The following is a 19,882-nucleotide window of genomic DNA, read 5'->3' as shown; positions in this document are numbered from 1 at the left end:
TTTTTTTACTTTCAATGCACAAATACACAATATATTGGGCAATTATTTGGTAAAATATAAAAGATGATGGTATGCCAAGTAAATAGATACCAAACATGACATGCTTTAAAACTGAGCATGCTCCGTGCAATGGCGACAACCTGCATACATTTTTAATATCCATAGGTTGCCAAGCCTTTACAAACTACCATTTACAATTTAGATTTACAGAGGAGGTCTAGTGTTAGAATTACTGCCCTTGATCTGACGTTCACGACGATAGCTCACATGCATGGCGCAACTGCTGTTTACATACCGGCACAGGGTCAACACTTGTGTGTGCACGGGGGGGGGGAGAATGAGGGTGCTTTTTTTTAAGAATTTGATTTTTATAATTACATATAATTTTACACTGTCCCTTTCATTTTTTCAACACTTTTGTTGCTATCACAGGGAATGTAAATGTCCCCTATAACTTCAATAGGCATTGTGATATATTCTTCTTTGAGAAATCTGGGGTCTATTAGACTCTAGATCTCTCCTCTGCCCTTACATTATCTAATCTCACCAAGATCGGTGTGACCAGATACTTTCCCAATTTACAAATGGCGCTGCTTATATCCTGCGAAACGGAAGTGATGAAATGCTAGCAGCTTCAGATTTCTTAGATTATAGAGATGATTGGCACCAATCCGGTCTCCAATCAGCTCTATGGTCAGCTGGCAGTAACATCGGCTGCATTCTCAGGTTCCCCTGATGGCATGGGACTGCCCAAGAAGGCCATGGAAGGCAGCGGGGGAATGTGTTCATACCAGGACAGGAAGAGAGGTTTTTGTCAGGAATACCTGGTGAAAATTAAAAATAGGTGCACACACCTCATCTAATGCCTGTGTGCAAATTCTTAGTGGCTGTGGGATACTACTTATGCTTGCCACCGCACCAGCTTGTACTGCACTTATGGGACTCGCCACGTCACCAAATGATACTGCAGTGCTGGTATGGGAAAGACCAGGGTGTACTAGGCCGCTGGTGCTCGCCAGTTCACCAAAAGGTAGAGGGGCACTAGTACTGGCACTCTGCTGCATATGAGAGTCATCAAAATTTACCGGCAAGTGCTAACAGAGATCAGGCCTGATTCTGCGAACACTGCGGTTTTGTGTGCAATGTATCAAGTGACAGTGACCTACTGACACTGCACTTGCTGGGGGAGAAGGAGTGGGGGGGATAAGCATAGAGGCTAAACGCAGGTGCTGGGGCTGATCCCACGAACGCTGTGCTTTTGGGGACACTATAATGATGTGAACGCTAGTATAGTGCTGATCTGATCAAAGATATTGATCCGTTCAGACACTTTACTAGCAATGGAGGTTTATTGCGTATGTGAGAGTGTTACTGGCAATCAAGGGGTTATATATGATTACTGGTGTACTGACGGGCAATCTGAGGCTATCTGGGAGGGGCGTGAAAACTGCGGGAGCGCAAATCACGTATACAGTGGGGCAAAAAAGTATTTAGTCAGCCACCAATTGTGCAAGTTCTCCCACTTAAAAAGATGAGAGAGGCCTGTAATTGGCATCAAAAGGTAGACCTCAACTATGAGAGACAAAATGAGCAAAAAAATCCAGACAATCACATTGGCTGATTTGGAAAGAATTTATTTGCATATTATGGTGGAAAGTAAGTATTTGGTCACAAACAAGCAAGATTTCTGGCTCTCACAGACCTGTACCTTCTTCTTTAAGAGGCTCCTCTGTCCTGCACTCATTACCTGTATCAGTGGCACCTGTTTGAACTTGTTATCAGTATAAAAGACACCTGTCCACAACCTCAAACAGTCACACTCCAAACTCCACTATGGTGAAGACTAAAGAGCTGTCGAAGGACACCAGAAACAAAATTGTAGACCTGCACCAGGTTGGGAAGACTGAATCTGCAATAGGCAAGCATCTTGGTGTGAACAAATCAACTGTGGGAGCAATAATTAGAAAATGGAAGACATACAAGACCACTGATAATCACCCTCTATCTGGAGCTCCATGCAAGATCTCACCCCGTGGGGTGAAAATGATCACAAGAACGGTGAGCAAAAATCCCAGGACCACACGGGGGGACCTAGTGAATGACCTGCAGAGAGCTGGGACCAACGTAACAAAGGCTACCATCAGTAACGCATTACGCTGCCAGGGACTCAGATCCTGCAGTGCCAGACGTCCCCCTGCTTAAGCCAGTACATGTCCGGGCCCATCTGAAGTTTGCTAGAGAGCATTTGGATGATCCAGAAGAGGATTGGGAGAATGTCATATGGTCAGATGAAACCAAAATGGAACTGTTTAGTAGAAACACAACTCGTCGTGTTTGGAGGAGAGAGAATGCTGAGTTGCATCCAAAGAACACCATACCTACTGTGAAGCATGGGGGTGGCAACATCATACTTTGGGGCTGTTTCTCTGCAAAGGGACCAGGACGACTGATCCATGTACAGGACAGAATGAATGGGGCCATGTATCATGAGTTTTTGAGTGCAAACCTCCTTCCATCAGCAAGGGCATTGAAGATGAAACGTTGTGGGGTCTTCCAACATGACAATGATCCCAAACATACCACCCGGGCAATGAAGGAGTGGCTTCGTAAGAAGCATTTCAAGGTCCTGGAGTGGCCTAGCCAGTTTCCAGATCTCAACCCCATAGAAAACCTTTGGAGGGAGTTGAAAATCTGTGTTGCCCAGCGACAGCTCCAAAACATCACTGCTCTAGAGGAGATCTGCATGGAGGAATGGGCCAACACACCAGCAACAGTGTGTGCCAACCTTGTGAAGACTTACAGGAAACGTTTGACCTCTGTTATTGCCAACAAAGGATATGTAACAAAGTATTGAGATGAACTTTTGATATTGACCAAATACTTATTTTCCACCATAATTTGCAAATAAATTCTTTCCAAATCAGCCAATGTGATTGTCTGGATTTTTTTTCTCATTTTGTCTCTCATAGTTGAGGTCTACCTATGATGCCAATTACAGGCCTCTCTCATCTTTTTAAGTGGGAGAACTTGCACAATTGGTGGCTGACTAAATACCTTTTTGCCCCACTGTATATATATGTGATTTTGCACACCCGTGCTGCCCTGTAGCAGTTTTTCTGCTATAGGGTGGTCAGGAAGCAGTTAAAGAAGCGGTTTGCGTTATGACACCGCATTTACTTTAACTGACAATTGCGCGGTCATGCAATGCTGCACCCAAATTAAATTTACATCCTTTTTCCCCATGAATTGAGCTTTCTTTCGGTGGTAGGTATTTGATCACCTGTGCGTTTTTTATTTTATGTGCTATAAAAAAAAAGACCAGCAATTTTGAGAAAAAAAACTATATCTTGGACTTTTTGCTATTAAACATCTCCAGTAAAAAAATTTAAAAATCAACTTTAAAAACTCTTAAATTTAGGCCAAAATGTATTCTGCAACATGTCTTTGCTTAAAAAAATCCCAACATGTGTAAAGTAATTAGTTTACATGAAAGTTATAGCATTTACAAATGGCGGTATAGATACTGGAATTTTTTTTATACTAATAATGGTGATCAGGGAATTATGGCGGCAATCAGCGACTTATAGCGGGACTGCGGCGGATATTCTGACACTGGAGGGGAACTGACTTGGTGTCACTGACATTCCCAGTGACACCAATACAGTGAACAGTGCTAAAAAAAAGCACTGACACTGTACTAATGGCACTGGGCAGGAAGGGGTTAAGATTTGGGGGCGATCAAAGTGTTAACTAGGGGGTGGGGGTGTGTGCTTCACTGTAAGCAAACTGATGGGGATGGCTGTCCTCAGCCATCCCGAGCAGTGTGCCCAAACTGACAGGGGGGAGGGCTCACCAGGCACCGGCGGGTAATCACTGGTTGGGACCCAGTAATTGACACCCGGGACCGGGACCACTGTCGCGGGTAAGTCGGCTGCACGCCTTGTGCGTCCCCCCTACCAGGAGATGCAAAATCACGTATAATTACGTGATTTTGCACAGAGGGCCCACTCTGCAGCAGTAAATGTACTGTGGGCTGGCCTTAAGCAGTTAATGAATTTTAGTGCACGCAAAAACAATATAATGCCCATGTCACACTTTAAAATTGTATACATAGTTACATAGTTAATCTGGCTGAAAAAAGACAAAAGTCCATCCAGTACGTCCGTGGAACAGCACCAAACTGCATTCAGATTGCTCTTCAGAGAGCATTAACCTCCCTGGAGGTATTCCCGAGTGTAGCTCGGGGTAAAGTTTCAGTACCACAAGCGGTAACCCCGAGCTACACTCGGGCTTACCATGTGGCGCTGCTCCGGGATCTGTTCTTCTCTTACCTTGTCCTGCGCTCCCGCGATGTCCCTCCTGCAGTGTCCCTGGCAATGTTCTCCGGCGGATGCCGGCATCTGTCTTCAGGGTTCTGTCCCCTGCGAGCGTCGGGATGTACGGGGGACGGAACGGTGGGAAATTTGAAAATGACAAAAAGTGACATTCACTAAATTCACTAAAATCACATAGTAAAACTTTACTGTATCAAACCATTTCACATACATTTTGTCCCGAGTGCTTTGTCCTGTGCCCTGCCTGCATTTTTACTGTTCTTTCTGCCTGGAAACTGAGAAACGTCCATGGCATCCAAAAAGCATCCCTTTAGGTCAAAATCAGTTTTAGACCAGCTAGAGAACAGCGATAGTAAATCAGAACCACTTGCAGAATTGAGTGATAATGATTCGTGGGGAAATTCGTTATCAGACACTGAAAACGATTTTGCGACTTTGCTCAGTGTTGTGCGAACATGGCGCTATATTTCAAATTTCAGTGTTTTTGGTTTGATTATATTATTGAATTAAATTTATTATTATTATATTATTATTTTTTGTGATTATTTATTAAATTATAATTTATGATTTCGTGTTTCAAATTTTAACATACCCAGGATGTTTACTAGACTCTTGTTCGGACAGATTTCAGTGAGTTATTCCTAAAAATTACAGGCCTACAATAAAAAAAATACATATTTCCATGTAAAAAAATGTACCACTTTGAGCACAGAAATATGGACATAATCAGACCGCTAGGGAGGTTAAAAACAGTTTCAACACCATAAAAGCTGGTCTGCATTGTGCACAGTTATGTGGCAGTTACAGCAATGCCGGTTTTAACTTGAACCAGTTACAGCCAGTTGGAGGTAATAGGTTTGGGCATTCCCCCAACCAGAAGTGTAAACAAGCCCTTACACATTCACCACACCAGTGCAGCTAGTCATAGTGACCTTGAACACCAGTCCCAGTGGGACTGGTACAACTTTCATGCAATTTGAGTGCCATAGACTGCAATGTAAACCCTCAAAAGTTGTATGAAAGTTGCACCTGAAAGTTATACATGCAACAGTTAGCCATTATCATTAATTAATGCCAAAGTTGTACCCAAGCTGCACCCATCCAAAGTTGCATCAAACTTGCAGTCCAAAGTCATACGACTTTGGAGTAGCACAAGTGTGAATGAAACCTTAGTGAATGTTTTCATACCAGGACAGGAAGAGAGGTTTTTGTCAGGAATACCAGGTGAAAATTAAAAATAGGTGCACACACCTCATCTAATGCCTGGTAAGCTGTAATACATTACATTTTTGTTCTTGAGTTTGGATACACTTTAAATGCTTCCTATGCCACTTGCAGGATCATCAGAACTGTGGCCATGGGAAAGAAAGCCGAGAAGTTGCTGAAAGACAAGGCACTGAAAGAGAATGAGAATGACTCCCAAAGTGCAGGTACTACATTGAACCCCTTAAGTAATCAAGGGTTATTTGAATGTTAGTGTGCTGAACGAATATATTTTCCTTTTAGGCCAAAAGATAAATGTTGGGTGTTTGAGCACAATCAGCTATGGAAAGTTCAAATCGCAAACAGTAGATGCTTGCTGGTATTGAGCATGTGCACAGTATTGTACGACTGTGTGCTATAAATCTGCTGTATCTGCTGTAGTGTAGCAGGACTGATACAGGGCCATTGTTAGTAATAAAACTTTCAATCCCTCTGCTCAAGCCAGGGTACTAGGTGTAATCCTAGACTCTAATCTTCTTTTCAGCTCCAAATCCAGTCGCTGTCAAAATCTTGTAGGCTTCACCTCCATAACCAGGACACCAATCAGAAATTTTGGAGCCCCTTAAACAGCTTTAGGCCTGCGACCCTTCCCGGGCCTGGCCACCAACATCCGCAAGGACGGCCTTCTGGCTGTCCTACTGAATCTGCCCACTAGCCATCCCACCAAGTCCTTCAGTGCACCCACGTCTACAACTCTTACAACTTAACCACTTGCCCAGGGGCATATCTACCACAAGGCAGACAAGGCATTTGCCTAGTGCGGCATCTTTCAGGGGTGCGGCGCTGCCCCCCCAGAAGAAGGGACACACAGGTGTGAGTGGTCTTCAGAGCAGAGCAGCTTAGCAGCTCCCAAGTTCATTTTCCTGCAGGTCCACTGGCTCCTCTGGGCTGGACTACTGTCACAGCCAAGCTCCATCTCCCCTGAGGATGGCTGGCTCCGCTGCAGTCCTCGCACAGACTGTCATTCTTTGCCCTCGATCCATCTCTCTTTTTTCCTCTCTCCCTCCTGTCTGTGATCTGCTTGTTGTGGCAGCTCCGCTTCCCACTGTATAATCCACACCCCCCCCCTTCCTCACCCATAGTTACATAGTTAGTCTGGTTGAAAAAAAACAAAAGTCCATCCAGTTCAACCATTAAAAAAAAAAAGTTATAATCTTATACCCACAGTTGATCCAGCGGAAGGCAAAAAAACCCAGCAAAGTATGATCCAATTTGCTCCTGCAGGGAAAAAAATTCCTTCTTGATCCCCAGAGAGGCAATCAGATATTCCCTGGATCAACTTTACCTTTAAATGTTAGTATCCAGTTATATCCTGTATATCTAGGAAAGAATCCAGGCCTTTTTTAAAGCAATCCACGGAGCTGGCCAGAACCAACTCTTGAGGGAGTCTATTCCACATTTTCACAGCTCTCACTGTGAAGAAACCTTTCAGGAAAGGAGATATTTTATTAAAAATAAAATCTCGCAATCAGCATTTTTTTTTTACAAAAGTACAAAAATACAAAAGAATAAATACAAGACTTCATACAGCAATCAAATAACTGGAAAAAGGATACTGAATATACCTCCATACAGTTAGATTACACCAATAAAGATGGGAAACAAAAAACGTAGGCCCTTATGGCCCTAATATCTGGAAAAACAGCAATTTTGTGTATAAGGTCTACCTGACCCAACATCATCATCACAAAAAAATACAAACACAATAAAATAAGGGTAAAAATAAAAAACCTGCGGCTTCTACTGCCCCATAAATATACTTATTTTCGTTATAGTCCTTGTGGCCTCTATCAGCCACCAAAGGAACACACATAATGCTGGAAAAACAGAACATACTTAGGCCTTTAAGGCCTACTACTAGGCATTAGTTCAACATCCCTCTGTAGGGAAAACAAACAACGGCTTTTATAGCCTATAAGAAAAAACTCTACATATCTACTCAACCAAAACTAAGAAACCAGACCTTCAGGTGCACATAGCCATTCTTCAAAAGACCTTCCAACCAAAATCTAGGGGAGTGAAGGAAGAGGAAAAACAGGAAAGCAACCTCACCAAGAGATCAACAGTTCGCAGCTACAGGCCTGATATTCCTCCACGCCTCTATCCAGGCCCTTCACCCCAACCTGTCTTTCTCTAGACCCCGAATCTTCCCTACCTCACCAAGGATGTCACACACCACCACCTGGACAGGAAGGACTTTCTGCCGCAGGGAAACCTGACACCGTGCATTCCATATGTAGTAGTGGGTCACTAGACAAACAAGAAAAAGAGTGTTCAAACCAAAGCCAGTATGACTTTCCAATACCCCATATACCCACTCTGCATAAGACATGCAGTGCAGAAAGGGGATGTCTAGAGCCATCCCCACCTCTTTACACACTTCTATGTTGAAGGGACACCAAAACAAGAAGAGGTTCATAGATTCCACCTCGCCCCCACACTCTGTCCTCGGACAACCACGGTCATCCAGAGAATGGTACTTCAGGTTTCCCCTCACATAGAGCCTGCCATGGAACTCAAGCCAGGCCTGGTTCCTAAACTTCAAGGAAATCCTTTCCATATTTAACAAACATAGCCCTTCCCGCAAAATATGGCCTGGGCAATCCTTCAAGGCCAATGGTGCATGAAACGCAGAGGTCACGACCCTCTCCCTCAGGAGTCTCCCAGGGAGTGATCTGACCTCCTCTGCAGTCACACACCACCACATCAGTATCTTCAAGCACGAAGCGACATGAGCCGGGAGCTTACCATGCTTGACTCTCAAGCTTCTCAATGGCCCGCCTCTCTCCCAACGGTTCAGAAAAGGCTTAAACCAGACTTGGAAAAGGCCTACCCATGCAGTCGGTCTCTCTTTTAATATGCTACCAAGATTATGTTTAATAAACATCAGAGAGAAGAAAACAACTGGGTTGACCATACCTAGGCCACCCTCTCGCCTGGATCGATAAGTTACATCCAGCTTCACAAGGTTCAGTCTGTTCCCCCATAATAGCTGGAAGAAACAGCTGTAAACCCTTGTGTAGAGAGACTCTGGCAAGAGACAAACGAAACTGACGTACAAGAAAACAAGGACCAAGTAAGTCTTGATTGGGTCAACCCTTTCCCTTAGGGACAGCCGCCACCCCTTCAAGCATCTCACTTTAACATCAGCATCTGACAACCTGGACTCCCAGTTTGTTTTGCTGTAGTCATCAGGGCCAAATTCGATGCCTACCAATTTTATCTTCTGTCGGGGCTCAGGGAAGACATCCGGAAGCTCGAAGCCTTCACCTTCCCTGCCCATCCAGAAAACTTCACACTTGTCATGATTAATCTTGGAGCCTGATGCCTCCGCATACTGCTCCATCACCGAGACCACCTCCTGCGCCTCAGCGGTCCCAGAGATGAATACAGATACGTCATCGGCATAAGCCACGACCCTCAAAGGCGGCTCACCAGTAGTGCCCACCGGTACCCCACCCAACACCCCACCATCTAGCCTTCTAATGAAGGGGTCGATGGCAAAGGCATAGAACAGAGGGCTCAGCGGACACCCCTGGCGCACCCCCGAGCTGACCCCAAAGGGCCGCCCAATCCAACCATTGATCAACATGAAGCTCTCAGCCCCTTTGTACAAAGCCTGAAGCCATCCAATGAACCTCCCCTCTAGGCCATACCTGTTAAGGAGATGCCAGAGGTACTTGTGGTCAACCCGATAAAAAGCCTTAGCTTGATCCAACGCCAGCAAGTACTTCCCACAGCCATCAGCCCTGCACTGCTCCAGAGCCTCCCGAACAGCTAACACCGCTGAAAAAGTACTCCTGCCCTGGACCGAGCAGTGCTGCTGCTGTGAAAGTAGACCATCTGCCACTGAGGACAAGCGCCAGAAAAGGATCTTGGCCAGGATCTTTCTATCGACATTGAGCAGGCTAATGGGGCACCAATTCTCAATCATCGAAGGGTCCTTACCTTTTGACAGCAAGATCACAGCTGACTTCCTCATGGAGGGAGGGAGCGAACCCTCATCCACACAGCAGTTAAACACCTCCGCTAGGTGAGGTGCCAAGCTAGATTTGAAAGTCTTAAAAAAACTCAGCTGTCAAACCATCTGGCCCTGTTGTCTTTTTAATGGCCAGACTGTCGCTTTGGCAACCTTTTCAGCTGTGATCTCACTTGTCAAGCTTGCGGACAGGGTGTTATTCTCCAAACCTGGTGTAGAGTCCAGGAAGCTTGACATCCCTGCCTGGTCAAGGTGCTTCTCTTTCAAAAGATCCTCAAAAAAGGCCCTTGAGACCTCCAAGATCCCTGACCTGGATTTCGTCAGGGATCCCATACTATCCCTCAGACCGCTGATCGTCTTAATTGCTATGCTCTGTTTACAATTCTGGTAAGGGTAGGGTGAATGGTACTTCCCATAGTCCCTCTCCAGAACCAAAGAGGCACGCCGATCATACTGATACTTTTTCAGAAGAAGCTTAACCTCCGAGATTGCCCCAGAATCTCCACCCTCTGAGACAAGGCGATCAAGCTTCCTCCATAACTGCTGCTAGGCAATGTATTTATCAAGTTGCTTCCTCTTACCTAGCGCCTTGAAAAACTTGCCAATCCTTACTTTGGTAAGCTCCCACCATTATGACTTACTGCCGCAAAAATCCAGGATGGTCTCCTGAGCTCGAAGAAACTCCTCGAAGGATCGTCTCACCAGTTTGTCCTCCAGAAGAGCTGAATTCATCCTCCAGAAACCCCTTCCCTTCAGCGGCGTATCTGAAGCATTCAAAATCACAGTTAACATAAGGTGGTCGGAAAACTCCACCACCTGACACTCAGGTGCCGAGAAAGCGGAGTCCCCCTTTAAAAAAAAACTTCTCTCACTTCTACCTCTTCTAAAAGTGAACCCCGTGCTGTCTGGGCTGCACTTAACCAAGGCATCCTCCAGGGCAGCCTCCCTGATTATCGCATTTAGAAAAACGTTATATCCCGGCCTGTCATTGGAGCCTTTCGTGTCTTTGGGCCTAGTGATGGTGTTAAAATCACCTCCAAAGACAACTTTCCGGGATGTAAAAAGGAACGGCTTAATCCTTGTGAAAAGGCATTTTCTGTCCTACTTAGATTGAGGACCATAGATGTTTATTAAACGTAATTCTTGCCCCTTCACAATGACGTCCAGGACCATACACCTTCCAATCTCTACCTCAATGACCCGCCGACACGTCACCATGCCGGAAAAAAGTACGGCTACTCTGCTGTAAGGCTCAGCCGCAAGAGACCAAGGAAGGACCACACCTCCACTCCCTTTTTGCTAGATGGACATCAGCTAGGCTGTTAAGCCTGGTCTCTTGCAAAAATAAAATGTCAGCTCCAATACTGCTGAGCAAAAATAAGGCCGTACTCTCGGCCACATGCCTGATTCCCTGGCACAATGAACACTTCAAAACCTCACAGCTGCCACTAAGGTAGTTGAGATGAGCGTTTATTAACTTTGCTTTTCTCAGCTTTTGCAGGGGGCCTAGTCCTTTTAAGGGACCCCCCTGCCTCCTCATCTTCCATGGGGGAAGGAGACTCTCCAAAAAACCCCAAACTTGTTTTCAAGAGGCATTTCATCTACCTCTAATGAAGAAATCGAGGAAGAAGAAGACAATACTTCCCTATTTCCACCTCCCTTCCCCACCAAGGACCACCCTCCCTCCCTATCTTCCTTAACCAATCCATCCTCCCCAGGGGCCGAGCTCTCTTGCCCAACCTCCACCTGACCCTTAGATGCCACAGGGTCTCCTGTATGGCCCTTACGGCAATGCCATTTAAATTATGGAGTGCTTCAGGGCATTGATTGTAAGAATGCCCTAATAACTGACAGAGGTTGCACCTTATTTGGTTGCAATCTCGGGCCACATGCCCGATTCCCTGGCACAATGAACACTTCAAAACTTCACAGCTTGAGGCAAAGTGCCCCTTATTGCCACAACGGTGGCAGACTTTCGGCTGCCCAGCATAGAACACAATTAATCTGTCCTTCCCAAGGAAGGTCGAAGAGGGTAGATGCTTTACCATATTATGCTCAACTTGTAGCCTTACAGTCGCCAACCATCCCCCGGTCCAGATCCCGCGGTCGTCCTGGATCTTTCTAAGTGGGCCCAATACCTCCCCAAATCTTTTTAGCCATACTACAATATCCGCCTGGGGGATCGATTCGTTCGTGACAAGAATCGTAACGGCTTAGATAAGGGGCTGCCTTGACACGACTTTTGGGGTGAGGCCCTGCACCCGATGCTTGATTTCCTGTGTATGACCCCGGCTAGCCCTGACTACGCTTTTGTTCTGTATATGGATATATTGGGTGAAGGTTTTGGTTATTTGGTTTTTGTTTGCACTGTGCGTTTTTGTATACTGGTGTATTTCACAATAAATTATATTATCCACATCACTCCTGAAGCCTGATATTCCCTGTGTCAGTCCACACATCTCTGGTCATATCCAGATTACTGACAAAACCTTTCCATGTTTGGAGATTAAATTTCTTTTCTTCCAGACGTAAAGAGTGCCCCCTTGTCCTCTGTGATGACCTCAGGGTGAAGAACTCTACACCGAATTCACTATATGAACTACTGATGTATTTATACATGTTGATCATATCCCCCCTTAATCTCCTCTTCTCAAGAGGGAATACATTTAGTTCCTCTAATATTTCCTCATTGCTGAGCTCCTCCATGCCTCTTATCAGTTTGGTTGCTCTTCTCTGTACTTTCTCCAGTTCCCCAATGTTCTTGTTGTGAATTGGTACCCAAAACTGAACTGCATATTCCAGATGAGGTCTTACTAATGATTTGTACAGGGGTAATATGATATCCCTCTCTGTGGAGTCTATACCTCTTTTAATACAAGAGAGGATTTTGCTCTCTTTAGAAACCGCAGCTTGGCATTGCATTCCATTATTAAGCTTGTGATCTACCAGAACTCCCAGATCCTTCTCCACCATTGATTCCCCTAGTTGTATTCCCCCTAGTATGTATGATGCATGCATTTTCTTAGCCCCCCAAGTGCATAACCTTACATTTATCAACATTAAACCTCATTTGCCACATAGTTGCCCAATTAAACAGTGCATTGAGGTCGGCTTGTAAATTGAAGACATCCTGTAAGGACATTATTCCACTGCACAGCTTGATGTCATCTGCAAAGACTGAAATTGTATTTTTAATCCCAGACCCTATATTGTTTATAAATATATTAAAAAGTAAGGATCCCAACACTAAACCTTAGGGTACACCACTGACAACCCTAGACCATTCAGAGTATGAATCATTAACCACTACTCTTTGAATACGATCTTTTAGCCAGTTTTCTATCCATTTACATACGGATCTTACCAAGCCCATAGACTTTACCTTACACATTAGCCGTGTGTGTGAAACTGTGTCAAACGCTTTTGCAAAATCCAAGTATACCACGTCCACCGCCACCCCTCTGTCCAAGGTTTTTTTCACCTCTTCATAAAAAGAAACTGGATTTGTTTGACAACTTCTGTCTTTCATGAATCCATGCTGTCTGTTGCTTAAATTTTTTTTTCCAACAAGAACTCATCTATGTGGTCTTTTATTAAACTCTCCAGTATCTTCCCAACTATAGAAGTTAAACTAACAGGTCTATAATTACTTGGTAAAAATGGTGACCTCTTTTTAAATATTGGCACCACATTGGCCTTATGCCAATTCAGTGGTACTATGCCAGTCATTAACTGTCTCCCGCCCGCTATATAAGGTAATGATGGGAGCAAGGCGGTTCTCTTGTTCTGGGAGTACATCATGTGACGTCCTTCCACTCTAACTGCGTGTGCGCGCCCCCGGGGCGATCGGTGGTGCGCTGGGACACTGTGGATCACCGATGAACGGAAAGAGCTGAAGACGTCGGCTCTGTCATGTGATCAGCTGTGTCCAATCACAGCTGATCGCATGTAAATAAGGAAATTATTGGCATTCCTCTCCTCACGAGCTGTCACGCTGATGATCAGTGTGCCCTGATGATCAGTGTAGCCCCATCAGTGCCACCTGTCAGTGTCCATCAATGCCACCTGTCAGTGCCCATCAATGCCACCTGTCAGTGTCCATCAATGCCACATATGAGTGCCTACCAGTGCACATCAATGTTTTATCAGTGCCCATCTGAGCTGTCTATCAGTGCCAGTCAGTGCTGCCTAACAGTGCCAGTCAGTGCCACCTAACAGGGCCAGTCAGTACCTCCTATCAGTGCCAGTCAGTGCCACCTATCAGTGCCATATATGAGTGCTGCCTTTCAGTGCCCATCAGTGATGTCTGTCACTGCCCATCAGTGCCACCTACCAGTGCCTCCTCATCAGTGCCGCCTATCAGTGCCCACCAGTGAAGCCTATCAGTGCCCATCACTGCAGCCTCATTAGTGCACATCAGTGAAGGAGAAAAATCACTTATTTACAAAATTTAATAACAGAAACTAAGCATAAACTTTTTTTTTTCAAAATTCCCTGTTGTTTTTGGTTTGTTTAGCAAAAAATAAAAAACCCAGAGGTGATTAAATACCACCAAAAGAAAGCTCTATCTGTCTCAAAAAAATGATAAAAATGTTATGAGTACAGTGTTGCATGACCGTGCAATTGTCATACAAAGTGCGACAGCACTAAAAACTGAAAATTGGCCTGGACAGGAAGGGCGTATAAGTGCCCTGTAGGCAAGTGGTTAAAGAGTCCCTAAAAATTAGAAACAATGGCTTTGAAATGACAGAGCTCAATTCTTTAAGGACCCGTGGGTGTATGTCATCCAGTCCAGGTGCTTTATTCACCTTTATACTGTCTAAATATTTTTGGATCATATCAATTGTGAGTCAATGTGGATCAGTTGGAGCTGTGTCAATACCATGCCCATTATGGATAAGAGTCCTTTGTATACACAGAGCTGAAGAAGGTATTAATTAAATGTGCCTTCTCTTTGACCCCAGTCACCCACTCTAGATTATTTTTTAAAGGGGCTGCATGCTCGAAACCCATGCAAGTAATAAATCTGGAGTAACGTCAGGGACTAAAGCTGTGCGGAGCTCCACTGACACACACACTGTGCCGTTTAGACATGGTTGGCTCACTGTGTCTACTGCACTCCAGCTCTAGTAAGGAATTGAATGGGAGTGTGAGCACAGGGGGTTGTACAAGGTGTATGTGACTGTCGACACTGGGGCAACAAATAAGATCTGCAAAATACTCACGTGCCTCTTAGCAAATACCTTGGAGTGCCTACTTTCCAAAAAAGGGTCATGGGGGGTGGGTTGTGCTATTTTTGCATTTCAGGGCCTCTGAAACTGTGAAAGGTATTTAGGGAGTGCAATGAGGAAATAAAGCCCTTTAAAAGGTGCTTTATAGATTTGGGGTCCTGTACTTGGCTAGACAGCCAAAAAGTACCTCACATGTGGTACCACCATACGAGAGAAGTAGCAGAATATGTTTTTGTGTGTAATTCCACATGTATCCATGGTATGTGTGAGCAATATATCATTTAAGTGACAACTTTGTGTAAAAATGTTTCTTGTGTCCTTTTCAAAAACTTGCAGGAAGAAAAACATTCTTCTATTGACTCAACATGCCTCTCAGCAAATAGTTTGGGGTGTCAACATTCCAAAAAGGTGTCATTTGGGTGGGTCTTGTGCTATTCTGGCATTTTATGCCCAACATTAGCACACATCAACTACTCTTCCAACCACTTGAAGACCAAGGTTTTCTAATAATCTTGGGTCACATGAAAAAAATCATTATTTTTTGCTAGAAAAATATTAACCCCCAAACAGTATATATTTTTAATGCACAAAAACACAATGCAGAAAAACACAATGTACTGGCCAACTGGTGAAATGTAAAAGATGATGTTATGCCGAGTAAATAGATACCAAACATCACATGCTTTAAAACAATGGCGACAAACTACATACATTTATAATATTCATAGGCGACGCTTTAAAAGCCTTTACAGGCTACCACTTTAGATTTACAGAGGAGGTCTAGTGCTAGAATTACTGCCCTCAATCTGACATTCATGGCAATACCTCACATGCATGGTGCAACCGCTGTTTACATATTGACACAGGGTCAAAACTTACGTACACCTTTGCAAGTGAGCACAGGGGAACAAGGGTGCTTTAATTTTTTTTTTTAAGTATTTATTTTGCTGTTTTTTATTTTTACACTGTCCATTTTACTTATTTATTTGTATTTTTGATCACTTTTTTGTATTATCAATGGGAATGTAAATATCCCCTATGAAAGCAATAGGCAGTGATAGGTACTTTATTTGAGAAATATGGGGTCTGTTAGACTGTAGATTTCTCTTCTGTCCTTAAAGCATCTGATCATACCATGATTAATGTGATCAGATGCTTTCCTATTTTAAAAATGGCGCTGTTTATATTCGACAAAACCGAAGTGATAAAATGATCTGATCTTCTGGTTTCTTAGACCATAGAGTTGACTGGAGCTGTTTCCATCTCTGATCAGCCCTAAGGTTAGCAGGCAGAACCACCAGCTGTATTCTTGGGTTCCCTGGTGGGACAGGATAACCCAAGAAAGCCATAGAAGGTGGAGAGGAGGGGCATCCCCTCTCACTACTTGTAAAAGCAAGCCAGTGGCTAATTAGCTGCTCGGATTGCTTTTACATGAAAGCCGACCGTTGTCTGAAAAAAACAATACCAGAATGATGCCTGTAGCTGTTCTTTTTTTTCATGCAACCTGTGGGCTGAACGAAAAACAGAGAGCCTAATAGATTTCTCCATTCACATCGATCGATGTGGATAAAGAAGTCTTTGCTAGAAAAAGTGTGTGGTATGCCCACCATTAGAATATACCTCTCTGCATCCACTCACTTCTAATGTTGGGCATACATGTACATTTCTTTTACAGAACCTAAGAACCTAAGAAATTCCTCCATTCACATCAAGAGCCTAAGAGATTCCTCCATTCACATCGATCAATGTAGATGAAGAAATTTCTGCCAGAAAAAATTATAAATATATGCCGAAGCATAGGGGCAATCCTTCCACTGACCACTACAGGCCCCCATGCTTGGGTATATATGTTCTTTTTTTTACTGTAGATGAAAAATCTCATCCAGCAGCGCTGCACGCACTGATATATATTCTGAGAACAAGACCCTGTTGGTGTCAGAATAAACAGATCGGTGCTGCAGCTGAATGGTGTTTCTGCAAAGCAAACAACAATGGTTAACAATAAAACACAATACTAATAGAACATTAACTCAGTAAAACAACTGAATGGTGTTCCTGCAAAGCAACGTTTTTTTATTTATTTTAATTTACTTTTTTTATGGGGGGTTTTTTGTAACTTTTAAGATCAGCCTCTGATTTTATGGTCTCTCAAAATGCGATAGACAGTTTACTGACAAACATCTTTCGAGACCCTGTGTCACGTACCTGATTGGAGACTAAAATGACGAGGTCGGCCTCACTTGTGTCACTAGCCCTGACCCCACTGGAAGTGGAACAGAGGGTGTCTAGGGACCAAGGGGACAAGAGCGCCAGCAGATGTTATTTGCAGCTCTTGCAGTTGGAGACTTTGGAAGACTGATGAACCTCCGTTTCAGGCACAGTAGTAATATGCAGAGCTGGTATGGTAGATCGCCAGGTGTGCACCAGAGTAAGGCAGGAAGCAGGGATGGGAGACAGGAGCGGTGTCAAAGGAATAGCTAGGGTCATCAATGGGCAGACAGCGAGGTACCAAATCATAAGCAAGCCAAAGTCAGCAGCAGAGCCGAAGTTTGGAACCAGTATCAAGCAGGAGAGTAATCAGAGTCAGGTCAGGAATAAGCCGGGTCAGCAACAAGGAAATCACACAGGAAACAAGCAGGAAACTGGGAACAGCTGAAGACCAGTCAGCACAGGCACATTTTAAATAGTCCGTCTGGCGCCAATCTTCATCGCGCGTGATCGTGCATTTCTGTGCACATGCGCATGTCTATTCACCAGCCGTCTCACGGGAATTCCCTTACACCCTGTGTGAGAATGGTGAATATGTGTTGTAGACTGTGCCGTGCTGTACCCTAAACTAATACTCCACTAGTGTGTGGTAGTGATGGAAGCAGTCCTTGAGGCAGGGACCAGGTTGCCCAGGACAGGAGGGACAAAAAAAGCAGGTGTCAAGTCCTAATCCGTGTCTGCTACAGACACAACATTTTCTATGTGGTGACCTATGGGTTGGGGTACCAGAGAGGACATAATGAACATGCATCTCATGCAACCGGCTCACTGCGTCTGGATTTGGGAATTGGGCCATAGCACCTTCTGGATACAAAAAGGCCGTGATGATTTCTTCCTGAAATTTTAGGAAGGAACCACTTCACCCAGGTGCTTTATAGACACCTTTTTGTACCAATCTCAAACTTTGTGGGAAGCTAAATACGGATTCATCATTTGGTCGTTGAAGCCCACCCCTCCCATGTTAAGTTTATAGTCGTGGATACAGAGGAGTTTCTCAGCAATGCCAGGTGCCATGCTAATTTGGGTCATCGTGTCTGTGTGAATGGAAGACAGGACGAAAACATCCCGTTTGTCCTTCCAAGTCACTGCAAGCAATTCATCATTTCTCAATAAGTCTTTCTCCCCTTTTCTAAGTCAGGTGTTTACAAGCCTTTGGGGGAAGCGATTAGGTCGCACAGTGCCACATGAGCTAATTCCAAGATTGTACAAATTTCTAAGGTGGCATGCTTGTATAGAAAATGTCCACATATAAGTGGTACCCCTTGCGGAACAAACACAACACCAAGTCCCATAATATCTTGCCATTGCTCTCCATGTAGTCGTGCAGTTGGGGGGCTCTACTTCACTGTCTCTTCCCTCATAAATCCTAAAATTGTATGTATAGCCTGTTGCCCTGTTTGAATGCAAAGTGGCCAGTAAAGTGAATGAGGAACTTATCCACACATGTGTTTTGCTGGGGCGTATACACATCTGAAAATTTCTCATTTGGTTTATGAGGGGCCGAATTGTGTAGAGCCAGTCATGTTCAGGATCACCCCAAAGATAAAAGAGTGTGTTATCACTGAAATGCATGAAACCGCATTATCATCTCATATCTACGCCTGGGCATGGCAGCAGAGAACATGGGCATATGATGAATTGGGCCTGTCGACCGATACGACTGCAACTTATTCTTTTTTGTAATGCCCATGTTGAGGGTTAGGCCCAAAACATTTTCAAATTCAAAAACTGTAATAGGGTTCCATGCGAATGGTTTGGCAAGAGCTAAATTTGGGTTGGCAGCGATATATTGTTGTGCGTATAAATTGCAATGGCCCAGAATCAAATTATACAAATCTTCCGTGAAAAACAGCTCCAAAAAATCAAGGGGAGTAGTTATATTTGCTGTTTCCATCTGAATTCCTGGTTGGGCAGTAAATGGGGACGTACGGCAGCTGCATATCTGTGGTCTGCCAATCAGGATTTGCAACACGTCCGGAAAGACAGTATGGACTCTACAGGCCTATGTTTGAATTCCTGTTTGCTGTGGGACACTACTTGTGCTTACTACCTCACCAGCTTGTTCTGCACTTATGGGACTCGCCACATCACCAAGTCACCAAGGGATACTGCAGTGCTGGTATGAAAAAGACCAGGATATGGGGGAGTGTCCAAGATGGCGACCGGAGCGGACGTCTGTTCATGAGCTCCGGCGCCCTGAAGTTGAATCCGCTGCCATCCGGGTGACAGCGGGCCCTGCACCGGAGGCTCTGCGGACCCTGCCTGACATCTGAGGGGGGGTATCGGACGTTTTTGTCCCCCCTCTAGCCATTCGGAACGCCGGAAGAGTTGCGGCCTACCGCGGAGCGTGAAGCCGCAGTCTTTCCTGCTGCCGCGGCCAGAACGCGGTCGGGACGCTGCCGCGGCCGGGTCGGGATGCTGCCGCTCTGCCCTCCGACCCCCTGCTATAGGGCCAGCTGCTGGGACAGCCTGTGTGGGTCCCCCTGGCTTCTGTGTTGGTCCCCGGGACCGACACCAGGCCTACCTGGATTCCGATAGGGCTTGGAGGCCCATTGAAGTGGCTGAGCGGCCCTTGATAGGGGTGGAGGCTTTTCCCATCAGCCCCCCTTCCATAGAGGGTGAATCAGGGGCTTCTATGGCCCCCCCCCAGGCAGGCCTTCACTGTTCTTGACCACCTGGTTTGATTGGCACAGATCCTCGTGCCCCACTGGTGTCAGGGAGCGAGGAGCCAGACACACAAGGAGGTGCAATTAAAGGTAGGTTTATTAACCACTTCCAGACCGGACACTTTTACCCCCTTCCTGACC

At 45.0% G+C, this 19,882-nt stretch overlaps 1 protein-coding gene across 5 annotated transcripts in view; it reads left to right on the top strand.

Moving 5' to 3' along the window:
* The window catches only part of LRRC71 (leucine rich repeat containing 71), a 138,665-nt gene that overhangs the window by 10,787 nt on the left and 107,996 nt on the right, over positions 1-19,882 (top strand). For all 5 annotated transcript variants that reach the window (XM_089693032.1, XM_089693030.1, XM_089693029.1 and 2 more), the window contains exon 2: positions 5,673-5,764. In XM_089693032.1, coding sequence (XP_089549158.1) covers positions 5,692-5,764 — 73 coding nt within the window. In that variant the 5' untranslated portion in view covers positions 5,673-5,691. The remainder of the gene's footprint in view (positions 1-5,672; positions 5,765-19,882) is intronic.

Source organism: Staurois parvus, unplaced genomic scaffold, assembly GCF_062004578.1.
Source record: "Staurois parvus isolate SC_StPar_1 unplaced genomic scaffold, SC_StPar_1.0 ptg000610l, whole genome shotgun sequence".
In the NCBI taxonomy this organism is placed as follows: domain Eukaryota; kingdom Metazoa; phylum Chordata; class Amphibia; order Anura; family Ranidae; genus Staurois; species Staurois parvus.
The sequence above is the reverse complement of the archived record's forward strand: the minus strand, read 5'-3'. Positions and strand labels throughout refer to the sequence as shown.